This window comes from Schistocerca nitens, chromosome 1 (assembly GCF_023898315.1).
Source record: "Schistocerca nitens isolate TAMUIC-IGC-003100 chromosome 1, iqSchNite1.1, whole genome shotgun sequence".
In the NCBI taxonomy this organism is placed as follows: domain Eukaryota; kingdom Metazoa; phylum Arthropoda; class Insecta; order Orthoptera; family Acrididae; genus Schistocerca; species Schistocerca nitens.
This window is the reverse complement of record NC_064614.1, coordinates 1,136,375,835-1,136,389,063: the sequence shown is the minus strand read 5'-3', so window position 1 is coordinate 1,136,389,063 and position 13,229 is coordinate 1,136,375,835. Positions and strand designations below refer to the sequence as shown.

At 36.1% G+C, this 13,229-nt stretch overlaps 1 protein-coding gene across 2 annotated transcripts in view; it reads left to right on the top strand.

The window, feature by feature from the left end:
• Window positions 1–10,945, top strand: part of LOC126199530 (cohesin subunit SA-1) — a 149,891-nt gene extending 138,946 nt beyond the window's left edge. For both annotated transcript variants that reach the window (XM_049936461.1, XM_049936454.1), the window contains 3 exons: window positions 359–516; window positions 4,878–4,944; window positions 6,730–10,945. In XM_049936461.1, the coding sequence (XP_049792418.1) occupies window positions 359–516; window positions 4,878–4,944; window positions 6,730–6,736 (232 nt within the window). In that variant the 3' untranslated portion in view covers window positions 6,737–10,945. The remainder of the gene's footprint in view (window positions 1–358; window positions 517–4,877; window positions 4,945–6,729) is intronic.
• Window positions 10,946–13,229: the final 2,284 nt, after the last annotated feature.

The following is a 13,229-nucleotide window of genomic DNA, read 5'->3' as shown; positions in this document are numbered from 1 at the left end:
TTCTGCGAAAAGGATTACATTTTTATAATACAGGAAGTTACTATGCATAATAATCGCAAGTTTCTAAACGAGTAATATGAATGAATCCTTTGATTGTGCAATTTCTATCTCTCTTTATTAACTATTACCCCTTTTCCCAAAATTATTCTGCACCTAACAATGGATTCAAAGAGCCAAAGCTCTCACTTTATGTATTCCAATAAATGTTACGTTTGTAAATACAAAGTTGCTCAATTTATTATCCAGGTGCTTGATGTTTATATTCCAGTTTAAATTTTGGTTTACTTTTACTTGAAGAAATATGACAGTCAAATACTTCTAAATTATGATTATTGGTTGTCATTTACTGTTTGTACAGATTGAATTTCCTGGATCGGCGGATAGCTGCTGGGATGCCCTCTAGCAGGGGCGAAGATTGGCAGCCATTACTTATGTACAGGAACAGTTTAGTTCATGGAGAAACTGACCAGCCTCCAGTTACCTCTAAACGAGCATACGGTAGGAAGAAGAAAGAAGGTAAATTATTTTTGAAGTGTATAAAATTTTTGTAAGAGTACCTGCTGCTCACGTACAGAGTGATTCACGAAGATATGAAAATATTTTAGTATGTTATTCTACAAGTAAAACTAAAGAAAAGAGTTCATGTAAACATTTGGTTTGCAAATATTTAGTTACAGAGTTATGATTAATAAAATATTTTGCCTGAAATTTTACAACTTTGCTAATATGAAGCCATTGTAGAACTGTGCGGGGTTAAAGTAAAGCACGATTTCCATTTATTTTGTTGTTATTGGTCTGGTGAATCTAATAAACCATTTCCCAGATGTGTATCTGCAGTAGTTTAACAAAACATCCAGAGAAGCAAAGACATAATTTTCTAAAATTTTTAATTTAATAACTACTTGTTCCAATTTGTTTTTTAAATTCCAGAAAATTGCACAAAGTTTGCAACAGAAATTGTTGAGCATTTAATTTTGGAAAAATGATGGTAATAATGTTGACTGAAACTGTACATATGTGTCAGATAATCTGCTTTTATTAATACCATAGTACATGTGAATTCATGTTAAACTGGAAAAAACAAAGCTCATTGTTAAGGAAGTTTTACAATTTCACAATACATTCACAATAAATACTCAAAAATGTCTCTGAGTACAGTGCATTTAGCTACATGTGTATGAACAGATTTTGTTGCTCGTTTCAATTTCACAAGGTTGTTCTTAATTTTGTCTGTTGCATTCCTAATGCAAGCAAGTAATGCCTCATGTGTATTGACTTTGTCCTCGTAAGCTATGTCTTTCATCCATCCCCATACACAAAAACCCATTGGTGATAAATCGACCAATCTGGGTGGCCACAGACGTGTAGCACCAAGCAAATCCTTTCTGGGGAAAGTGTTCATTTAAATGTGTAGTAATGGCGTTGGTGAAATGTGGATGTGTGCCGTCTTGTCAAAACTACATTTGCAATCACGAAGCAAGTGGAACATCTTCAAGCAAGCGGGGTATTTCTTCTTGAAGGTTAGACATCCTGGGAAAATGAATGGACCAGTAAAGTGTGTGCTGATTATACCACACCACACATTTATGCAAAATGGCTGCTGGAAATCATGTTACATGTGGGCTTGCTTCAGACCGTATGTGTTTGTTATGTAAATTATTTATACCATCTCAAGTAAATTGCCTCATTAGTAAATAAAATGTATTTGTGTAACTGCCAATTAGTATTTAACCAATTACACAACTCCAAGCGAAGGGCAGGCTCTCCCGGATGTAAATGATGCATTTTCTTGTTTATGGTAAGGATACAGATTATTCTATTTCAGCGTACGCCATACCTTAAATTGTGAAACGCCTAGTCATTGAGAGAGAATTCGAGTACTGGTACCCGGGCTACGTTGAGCAGCATCCATAATATCATCGTCGTCTTCATGTATGAGCACTCGTACTGATAATGAATGCTATGTAGAGAACCTGTCTCCTGTAACATTCGAAATACTCCACAAATTGTCCGTGCATTCGGAATCCTCCAAGTTGGATAACGTATGCGATGTTCATTAACTGCAGCCGTAATGTTACCATCACATTTGCCATAAATGAACTTCATATTGCTGTATTCCTTTGCCGTAAATTCTACAAACTACAATAGTTACTATGTGGTTTCACTTAAATACACTGTTGTTATTATGTTCTTTCACTGAACAATACAGAAAACTAACTCATTTCAAGGTTAGGAAACGACTGAAACAACTCACTAACGGTTGCCAACAATGACGTAAACATTTTTATATTCTTAATGGAAAGTAAACAGATTTAATTGTGTAATAATCTTTGCTTCCCTGGATGTTCTGGAAAACTACTGCAGATACACGTCTGGGACATGTTTTATTAGATTCACCAGACCAGTAACAACAAAGTAAATTGAAATTGTGCTTTTCTTTAACCTCGTACAGTTTTGCAATGGCTTTATATTAGTGTAGTTGTTAAATTTCAGGCAAAATCTTTTATTAGCTGTAACTCCGTAACTAAACATTTGTGAACCGATGTTTTTATGAACTTTTTTCTTTAATTTTGCTTGTAGAATAACATTAAAATATTTGCATATCATCGCGGATCATCCTGTATAGCTGTGTGACAGTTTGCAGTGCCTTTGCTAACAGCATCTATGTCAAGAAGTAGGACGACAAAATGTAAACCCTGCAGTTTGGTAGCAAAACTGTCCTTTGTATAGAAGAGAATAGAACATTTACGGTCTGAGAGAGCAGAAAGAGTGTTTTGTTGTTAGTAATGCTTTTACATAGCTACTTCTGTATTGCACTTATCATCAAGTTGATGGAAAACATTTGGCAGTCCATATAGTCTCGCTGATAAGTTTGACATTCCACACAAGAACACATTACTAAAATTTATATTATACACTGTAGAAACATTATCAGAATTACACGTTTCAGAAATATTGGGTCACATTAACTTAAGCATTACCTTAGAGCATCAGCATTTTGGCTGGGTAAGCACATACAGACCACTTCCATTGCACATCAAATTGGCCATATATTGAAGTTCCCATTGTCAAGTAACTAACATCCAGGAACATGATGATGACATGGGGACTCATATTAAGATCAGAAAAGTTGAATTAAAAATGTTAGGTTCCAATTTGATAGTCTGATCCACAGAACCGCTACCATACAGCACTCATCTTTGTATCCCAAAAGAGAAATTTATGATTTATTCTGAGCTTGAAACTCGGTCAGCAAATTTACAAAGAACTGACTTCCTTGACATTGAGCATTTGGTCTGCAAACTGATCACTTTGAAAGTAGTTAACACTTTTCATATGTGCTTATTTTGTTACAAACTATGGATATATAAATGGTAGGTGCATATAGAAAGGCCTTGATAAAATAACAGTCTGGTGCAAAGATTGATAATATGATTGAAATATAGACACATGTAATGTTGAGCACTATAAGAATATAGAAGTCTTTGACTACAGTCATAAAGAGTCGTAATTAGGACCAATTGTTCCATAGGAAAACTGTGTGTGTGTGTGTGTGTGTGTGTGTGTGTGTGTGTAAAAATTTATTTATGAACAAAGCAAGTAGCAAATATTGATAATTCATAGGTACCGGTAAACTACATTTGATGAGGAAAGAGATTGCTTATGGAACTGTGGTGTGGCATGTCTTTGAATAATAATCAAATGTATGTGCTGCCCATTAAAAGTTATGCTGACAGAGGAAATCATAAATAAGAGGGATAACATGAGTGGTCACTTCTTTGGCTAACATGGGTGTGAGCTATAAATGCTGAAAAATCTGAAGGGTAGATAAAATCAAACAGTGGAAACTCCATTTTGGAATATAAGTAAAAAGATAGGTTGTTACTCACGTGAAGATGACACATTGACTTGCAGACAAGCACAACAAAAGATTGTTACATGTTTAGCTTTTAGCCAGAGCCTTCTTCACAAAGGGTGAAACAAACACACACACACACAATATATATATATATATATATATATATATATATATATATATATATATATATATATTGACATAAGCAAGTACACCTCATGCACACGACCCCCATCTCCAGCAACTCGGTCCAGAGCTACCAGAGAGGGTTGCCATGTGTGTGTGAGGTGTGCTTCCTTATGTGAATGAATGTGTGTGTGTATGTGTTTTCTTTTCTGAAGAAGGCCTTGGCCAATAGCTAAATGTGTAACACATATATCATTGTGCCTGTTTGCAATTCACTGTGACATCGGTACGGCAAGTAGCAATCTATCTTTTTCCTTATGTTGTTGAACTGGTAGATATGATAGATACTTAATAACTTCTGAAAAATTACGTGAAGAATTCTGTGTATTTGGAATAAATATTCAGTTCTCTGTATGCTGCTCACCTACAGATAAAATTAAACGTTTCCCCAGTGCTCTGCCTTTGAATATAACGGGAAGCAATCTTAATGTGTTGTGCAGTAAAAAGTATCCTGTCATGCAGGCCATAGTGATTTGCAGAGGATCAGAGTAGAAACAGTGATAAGTGGTTCAGCACATTTGGTTATAATATTCTCTCCCTCCCTTTACTCTTCCTCTTGGCTTTAAATGACTTACGAATTTCACTGTTTATATTACCGTTTTTATCAATTTTTCTGTGTGAAAGAAGAACATGCTCTGTCCTTCCTAATTTACTTTTATAAGCTGTTATGATTTTAAAATAATGCACAGTTTATACCAGGAGAAAATTTTGAGGTATGAACATTAGCAAATCTTATGTCTGGCCAAAGGTGTAGCTAACATCTCTTTTAATTGTTAGTTTAGTTTTGTCACAGTATGTATGTTGGAATTAACCTTGTCTTTTTGCTTGCAAACAGTTGAAGAAGAGGAAGCGATGGATGGAGATGGTGAAGAGGTCACATCAGATCAGGAGTTCAATGTTGGGTATGTTATTTGTTAGAATTTATTACTTAAATAGGTCTTACGATTTTGGTTATGTAATAGTGCCCAAGTTGTTCTTGTCTGAAACAGTTTCCTAAACCAATTTTGATTTATTAAAGGCATATAATTGTAGATCCATATAGTTACTTTGGAAGAAAATACAAAGCAAATCGTCAAAATAAAATAAAAGTAGCATAGTATTGTAGTGAGTGATTTGGGGGCTGTAGAGTTATAGGGATAGCAAGTGAATGGTGCTTGGTAAAATAATTTAGAGGTAATTATGGTGGAAAGTAGTAGTTATAGAGACTTGAAAAGCCATATGGTGCAGATGTGGACAGAAGCAAAGACATTTGACCTTTTTTTTGGGGGGGGGGGGGGCAGTTGACAGAGAAAAACTAGGAAAAGTAAGGTACCATGGTGGAAGGCTTTTGGGTTTGATTCTTTGGGTTTAGCTATACACATCACATATTAACAATTTCGGTACATACCATTTCTTTCCTTTTGAATTAGTACTGAGTTCTTAGGGCAGAAACAACAGATGCCAAATGTTATGTTTAGGCAGATAGTCTATGTGGTTCAGATTTTGCTGGCCTTCGCAAACTGTGCTCTAATATGGGACCAACTGTAGGGCAGTTAGAGTTTTTTTTAAACACATTTGGGACTATCTCCAGTCACCCTGGGTGGGGCAGCTAGACTGCTGCTTTTAACACATTTTTCGAAAATCATAGCTTTATAACTGTGAATTCAATAAACGTTTATGGTGTTTCATTTGAAATTATGATGCTCGGTTTATCATTTCATAGAAGCCTTACTATTACATATTAAAATTGTAGAGAAATTATGAAATGTTTTACTGACTCATGTTTTTAATCCAGATGAAAACTTAAACACACACACACACACACACACACACACACACACAATATTTGCTATACTTTGGTATATAATGAAACATTAAGGCACACAACGAGCTGCATCAGGCGCCAGTTGGCTGCACTTTTTATGATAATTTTTACTATCTCAGTTGTTTGAATGTTCGTTTAGACCATACATTATTTCAAAAGCATCACTATATTATTTTCTTTAAGTTATTACTTATCTGAGCTTTCAGCCAGACAGAAATATGGATTGGTATCAGGATCATCAACTGAACTGAACTCACAGACTACTACTTCCAGGGCATGAAAGATATTAGTAGCCCCAAAATTCCTGGTGTCAATACTGTATAGAGACAAGCAGTGGGCCAACAAAGATTAAAGCGGTAGAGGGCTCAACACAGGGTAGGAACTTACAAAGCACTTATGTGGATGTGGAGTGCAGACAATTTAGAATATGGAAAGTACATAGTAAGACAGTACTGAGACTCTTCCTCGTGCAGTCTACATGGCTGCCAACAGAGATCAGGAGGTGCAATATCAGCTACAAATTTTTACGCACAGCATGAGCAAGACTCAGGTGCAGTTCGTCTGACTGTTGCTGCTGGAGTTCTATTCAGGTTCCATCCATGAAGTGTTAATGTTGTCTGTCTTTTCAGTGTTAGCTTTGGACGTTAAGAATGAATTGCACTTGTAATATCCATGTGATTGCTACCCATCAGGATAGTTTTCAATCAGTAATTGTTCTGAATGTGAGGGGGGGGGGGGTTCTACCACCACGAGCCCACGTATGGGGCAGACCTTATTCCCTGTATTCCCTACATTCTTGATTGAAAAGGCTGTAGTAAATATGAACAAATACTACCACTTTGAAAACTTTTCCTTAGTTCAATATATTATTCTTTTTTTCCAGGTTTTGATCACCCGTTGGATGTACTACCATTTTCATGGGTGATGTGTCCACTGTAACAGTGGTGATGTGTTACAGTTATTGGGTGAAGGAAATTGCAGGAATCCTGCCTGACTTCAGTCCATTTTCAAATAGTGGTTGCAGATTGTACGATACACCATTCTACAACTGGACGGTACCCAGCACAGCTGGTAATCAAGCAAAACAAGTTGTGTGCCTACATCTTCTGCCATTGAAGATAAACTTTACGTGACAACTGTGATTTTTAGGAGTTAATCGTAGTATTTGTATAGTTTGGACCAAGTCCACGTTTCATTTCTGATCTTTTGTTGTAAGCAAATGCTACATCGACGAGACTAGGATATACACTTCAGGAACTGGTGCTGAACATACGTGTGAAATCAAGCTTTAGGAGAGTGCATTTATTTTCGTTCCATTTATCCTCCTAAAGTGTTTAAAAGTTCCTCTTGCTAGCTTGTGTGAGTGTTATGTTGCTCTATAGCTGTATGTGGAGAAATATTTCATTTGACTAAATTGTAGACATACAAATACTGCAATTTCAGGCCATTTTGTATTCGTAAATTGCTACCTTCATGTAGGAAACAGTAACATATGGTGCCAGTTCTTTGAAACTAGAAACGTATCGATAGTGAGATCTTTGCCCTCTCTTCTATAGTGATATAAGACTGAGAGAAAAGCATGTGAAATAAATTTTGTACATGTTTGATATTCTGTGAGTTTGTGTATTTTATGTAAAAAAAAAAAAGCTGGCTCAGGCTCAGTTGTTTGCTTGCACTTCCAGGATAGTGTATAGTTGGATATTTTTGTATGTAATTTGTCTTAACTGAAGCTTTTGGGTTGTTTGTTTTGAATGTGATGTTACTGCAGTGATCATGTGTTATGTTGTATATACTTACTTGCACTGTTCTAAAGAGATCCCTAAGTGTCAACACCACATTCTGAACATTACACAGACTGTGACAAGTAGAGGAAGAAATCAAGTAAGAATATTGGAATGTATTTTCTTGGAACTAGGTGGATATTGTGTTTGAATTATCGGCAAATTTCCAAATACTAGGGACCACTGGCGCTATTGTCGGTACTCTACAGCTATTTCAACAAAAACTGATTTGAAATAGATTGAAAATTTTTCTTTCTTGAAGAAGAAATTGGGAAGAATAATTTTGACTGAAAATTTGTAAACTGTACATTTGTGCTTCGCATTATAAAATTTAACAGTATTAGCTGGAAGTATGTATTTTAATGCACAATGATTATTTTGTTAGTGTACAAAAATTGTAAACACTTTTTGTTTGACAATGATTCAAACGACATAAATAAGTTTCTCTGTTCACGTGTGGCAAATAATATTTGTATTTCCTCATATTGTAGAAAGGAAAAAGAACTTGATTTGTTTGTGTCACTGGTGGTGAGCAACTTGTAAGCTACAGGATAATTTCTTTATAATGTACAGTTTGTGTGTAACATACAATGTTTATGTGAAATTTTGTGTGAAAATGAGAGAGGTTAACTGAAGTTTTTGTTTTGTTTATAATGTTCATGCTAAGTGTATCATGCCTAGCTTTATTTCCAGACTTCAGAAATTTTTTGGTATTATTGTGATGAGAAATATATGTAACCATTTTTTGCCAGCCCCAACAAAACTGCGTGGTTCCACTGTTTACATGAAAGTTATAATTAAGTCTGTTCATTACATAATGGGAGTTTCATTGTTAAGAAGTATTATTGGCTTGGATTGGAAATTTTAATTGCAGTGTTCAGTGTAGATTGTAACTGTGTTAATTTTTTACACCTCACAGTTTCAGCTGTTAGCATTGTCAGATCTGTTGAAATGAAACAAAACTTATTACAATACAGTATGAAATATTAACTACAATATTTCAAGCCACCTAATGTAAACCCTGCAATTCAAAGTGCCTTGTAATTGTATCATGCGTAAGCTGCAAATGTAGCTGTGGCAGTTTAGTGAGTAGAGAAGTAGAGTCCAGGCTGGAGGAAGGGGAAGGGTGGGGAATTTTCCTCATTAGATTCCCTACAGGGTGGCCCCAGGTCTACTATCAGAATGAGTATCGGGGATCTTTCCCGGGGATAAAAGTTGTGTGGGGGCAAGGGACCTACCACCCCTCACTCCTAGTGACTCAGCAGATGGAAGGGCTGCACACTACCTGCGTTCAGGTGATAGTCCAGTCATTGTCTCACAGCCCAGGCTTACTTATAACGTGCAGGTACGTATAGAAAAATACATGTTTTATTCGCATGTAATTAATCATGCATTGTAACAGTACATTTTGTTCAATTTTAACAACTCTAATGATGGTGATTGGCTGAAACTATTCGGTAGTGAAGTGTAAAATAATAAATAAATAAAACCACAACAATAAGGTGCCCAAGTGATTGTGGTACGTTACTCAAACTGTCTTCTTGGTCCTTCTCCTTCATAAGTTGCTTTCTTCCAGACTTCATTCATGATGTTAGCAAGTTCCTTTTCATGATTTATTACACACATTAGTTCTTTTGTAATGGTTGATTCTGAACCTGTTCTTCTTTCAGCTGCTTCTAAAATTGAGTTAACAAGAAAAATCCATTCCTATGCAACCTCTCTCCATATCTGTTTTATTAACTGAAGATTTTAACCATTTATTTTGCACCCTCAGAAATACTGGAAAGAAAAAGTGTTAAGTTACTTAAATTAGGTGTATATGGTTATGTGAACAATTTTCCTCATGATATTTCAAAACACAGTATGTTACCTATAAGAATCATTGCCCACAGAAGGCATGTGGGGACTGCATTAAAAGGACTACATTGTTGCTCCTGTGGCTGAAAAAATTGTTGCATTTTGCATTATTGTACATGAAATGTGGTGAAACAATTCCTTTTTGCTACAAAGTACGGAATAGTTACACATTGTACAGTTGACTATCTCTGAGAGCCAAGTCTGTGTCTTCGCTTTAGGCCCCTACACTATCCAGTGGTCTAAACTATCATGTTGTATATCATTCACAGACACAGGAGCTGATGTTTATTTCTTCTGGTCTTGCTGTCCATGCAGTACTCAAAGCCAGTCTTCCTCTTCTCATAAAAACTTAAGCCTATTTGCAGAGTCCCAGGTAAGAATCCCTCAACACATTTGTTTAACAACTCAGCTTCAAGACTTCCTCTTTCCATTTATAAGCTTGAGAGCAACATTGCTAAATAGTGCTAAAATCATGTTAGCAAGAAAAATCCTTTCTTATGCAACATATCTCAAATACTTTGTCTGTCCAGTAGATATAAAAGTTGTATCATTTGCAAAATTAGAACCTTTCTCAACTTTTAGTTGATTGATATCTTTTGAAAACACATTAGCATGCATATATGGATGCAAATACTTCATCTGGGAAATCTCTCTTCACATCAATGAGTGATAATATGGGTAACATGCAGTAGGATAATTATAAATTTATGTATAAGAATACAGCTTAAGTGTGAAATTTTCATTCGTTTTTGTGAAACTGTGTGGAAAATCATGGGATGAGTAATTTGTATCAGATTCATTTAATATTTGTAATTGGATTGTTGTTATTGACCACAATATTTTTGCACCTGGGAGTAATTGTGCCCTGGTCAACTTTCTGTGATCTTTTATCATATTATTTCACGAGGACATGCTGAACCACTTCATATTATATGCACAACTGTCCAGGAAGCATTCACGTTGCATTGTTTTTCCGTTTGTCACGACTGTACTTGTTTAAAGTATTGTAACCACATTTTTCCGATAATGGCCTCAGGAGGCAAAGTGCAATAATATTGTGGTGGGGTAGTGCATAGTCTGTGCTTACTGTTTATGTACAAAAATAACAAGACCCTAGAGAGCAGACTGTCCCCCCACCCCTCCTCTGTGCCAGTTATTCAATACAGTTTTACATACATGTACAGGAAGTAAAAACTGTTACTTAAAATGACATAATTTGACTTCATTGTGTGCTTTAGCAGGACTGATTGTATTGTAATTATGAGTATTGAGAGTTTGTTGCAGATCGTGCTTGATAGGCCTACTGTGGTATTTTATGTATATTTTTTTCATGAAGTCCTATATGCAGAGAGAGAGAGAGAGAGAATGAATGAATGTATGAACAATTGTTAGTAATTTTTCTGATTATTGTAACACAGTTTTTGTGTGTAAATATAATTTTAATAAAAAAAGATAAAAATACTCTTGTTTACTCAACCAGTAATTCAGAAGTGCGGTGTACCAATTTCATGAATTAGTTTGTTGATATTGTCTTGGTAATTATAAATACAGCAGGGGACTTCTAACATTACAACTGGCACATGAGAAGTTTGATTGATGTCATTGTCACAATAGATATGTTTCATCATGCAGTATATGGAGTGTCGACATGACACTAGCCAGTACTAAACAATGAAAGTGAGGATATGAGAGTAAGTCATTTGAAATTTTGGGATATGTGAGCCTCACCAACACACTTTTCTTACACTGGGCATCAGGAAAGTGTGTTGTCTGCAACGAAAATTTTTAACCACCCTTTCTCTTGTAGTAGAAGACACATGAAGCAGAGTATTTTGTCCCTGAAATTGGAGTATTAAAATTTGAGACTTTATTTATCACATTTATTTTGTCCTAAATAGCTTTAGCTGCAGTAACGTGGTCAGTCTGCACATTAGTGATTCAAGACTGCCTCAGCGGAATGAAGTTCCATGTATTTCTCATAAAAAATGGTGATTGTTGATACTTACTGTTAAATGACAAACACTACAGTATCCACTATTCACTTATCTCTGAAGATTAAAAAGGCTTACAACAATGGACGTCACGTTTTTGCTCAAGAGCCAACATTTACTGCACCTTGGGCCGCATATATATTCATCTTATTAATTGATAATGTACATAAATTACTATATCCATGAGTTGCCAGAAGAACAGTAAAATATTCCACCTTTTACACCTTGTCTGACATGAAACAAGTGGCGAACTGGTCAGCACCTGTTCAGGAGTGGTGCGATTGATGACATATTCCCCAGAGCTATCAGCCCTTACTCTTTTCCCCCTTACTCAAGAAACAGTCAACAATGGAGATGCACATTGTTGTAGATTTTACACCAGGGAAAACCCAATCTCCCATTTCGAAGGAAATTAAATGCTTTCAGATTCTGGGGGGACTACAACATCGTGCAAAGAATGAATGAGTTGGAGCATTCTGAAACCTACTTTAAACAACAAACACACAGAATCAAATACTGCCACTTTTAATGTAAATTCACTCTTAAAAACAGGAAAACATGAAACTTTAATATACTTTCTAAAGGAAAAAATAATAACAGCATGGCAAGATCAAGATGTACTGATGAACATTCTTTCGATTCAGGATATTTATTGGAAAAACCAGGGAAAAGAGTTATGAAAAATGTACACTAATTTGGAACAGCTTTCATTGTCACAAAAATGTGTGAATAGTAGAATTCAAATCAGTTAATGAAAGACTTTCTGCACCAGCATTTAAATCACCAAAGTAAGTTTACACTATTTTAAATACACAAGGCCCCCCCACAATGAACTATGGACTTCGCTGTTGGTCGGGAGGCTTGTGTCCCGTAGAAATACATATAGGTGTAGTGTATGTGCAACCACAAGGGGGAGGGGTATCTGTGAGAGGCCAGACAAACATGGGTTCCTGAAGAGGGCAGCAGCCTTTTCAGTAGTTGCAGGGGCAATAGTCTGGATGATTGACTGGTCTGATCTTGTAACACCAACCAAAACGGCCTTGCTGTGCTTATACTACAAACAGCTGAAAGCAAGTGGAAACTAAAGGCGTAATTTTCCCCCAAGGACATGCAGCTCTACTGTATCGTTATATGATGACGGCAATGTCATGGGTAAAGTAGTTCCCTATCTGGATCTCCAGCAGAAACTACTCAGGAGGATGTCGTTATAAGGAGAAAAGAAAATGCATTCTACGAATCGGAGTGTGGAATGTCAGATCCCTTAATCGGGCAAGTGGGATAGGAAATGGATAGGTTGAAGTTACAGTAGATAGTGGGAGTTAGCAAAGTCAGGTGGCAGGAGGTACAGGACTTCTGGTTAGGTGAATACAGCATTATAAACATAGTCAATTAGGGGTAATGCAGGAGTAGGTTCAATAATGATTAAAAAAATAGGAATGCGGGTAAGCTGCTATGAACAGTATAGTGGATGCATTATTGTAGCAAGATATACGCGAAGTCCACATCCACCGCAGTAGTAAAAGTTGGTATGCCAACTAGTTCCAGAGGTGATGAGATTGAAGCAATGTATGATGAGATAAAAAAAAAATGTGTCAGATAGTTAAGGGAGATGAATATTTAATAGTAATGTGGGGCTGGAATTTGATTGTAGGAAAAGGAGGAGGAGGAAAAATATTAGGTGAATATGGACCAGGGAGGGGAGGGGCGAAGAATGAAAGAGGAAGCTTCCTGGTAGAATTTTGTACAGAGCATAA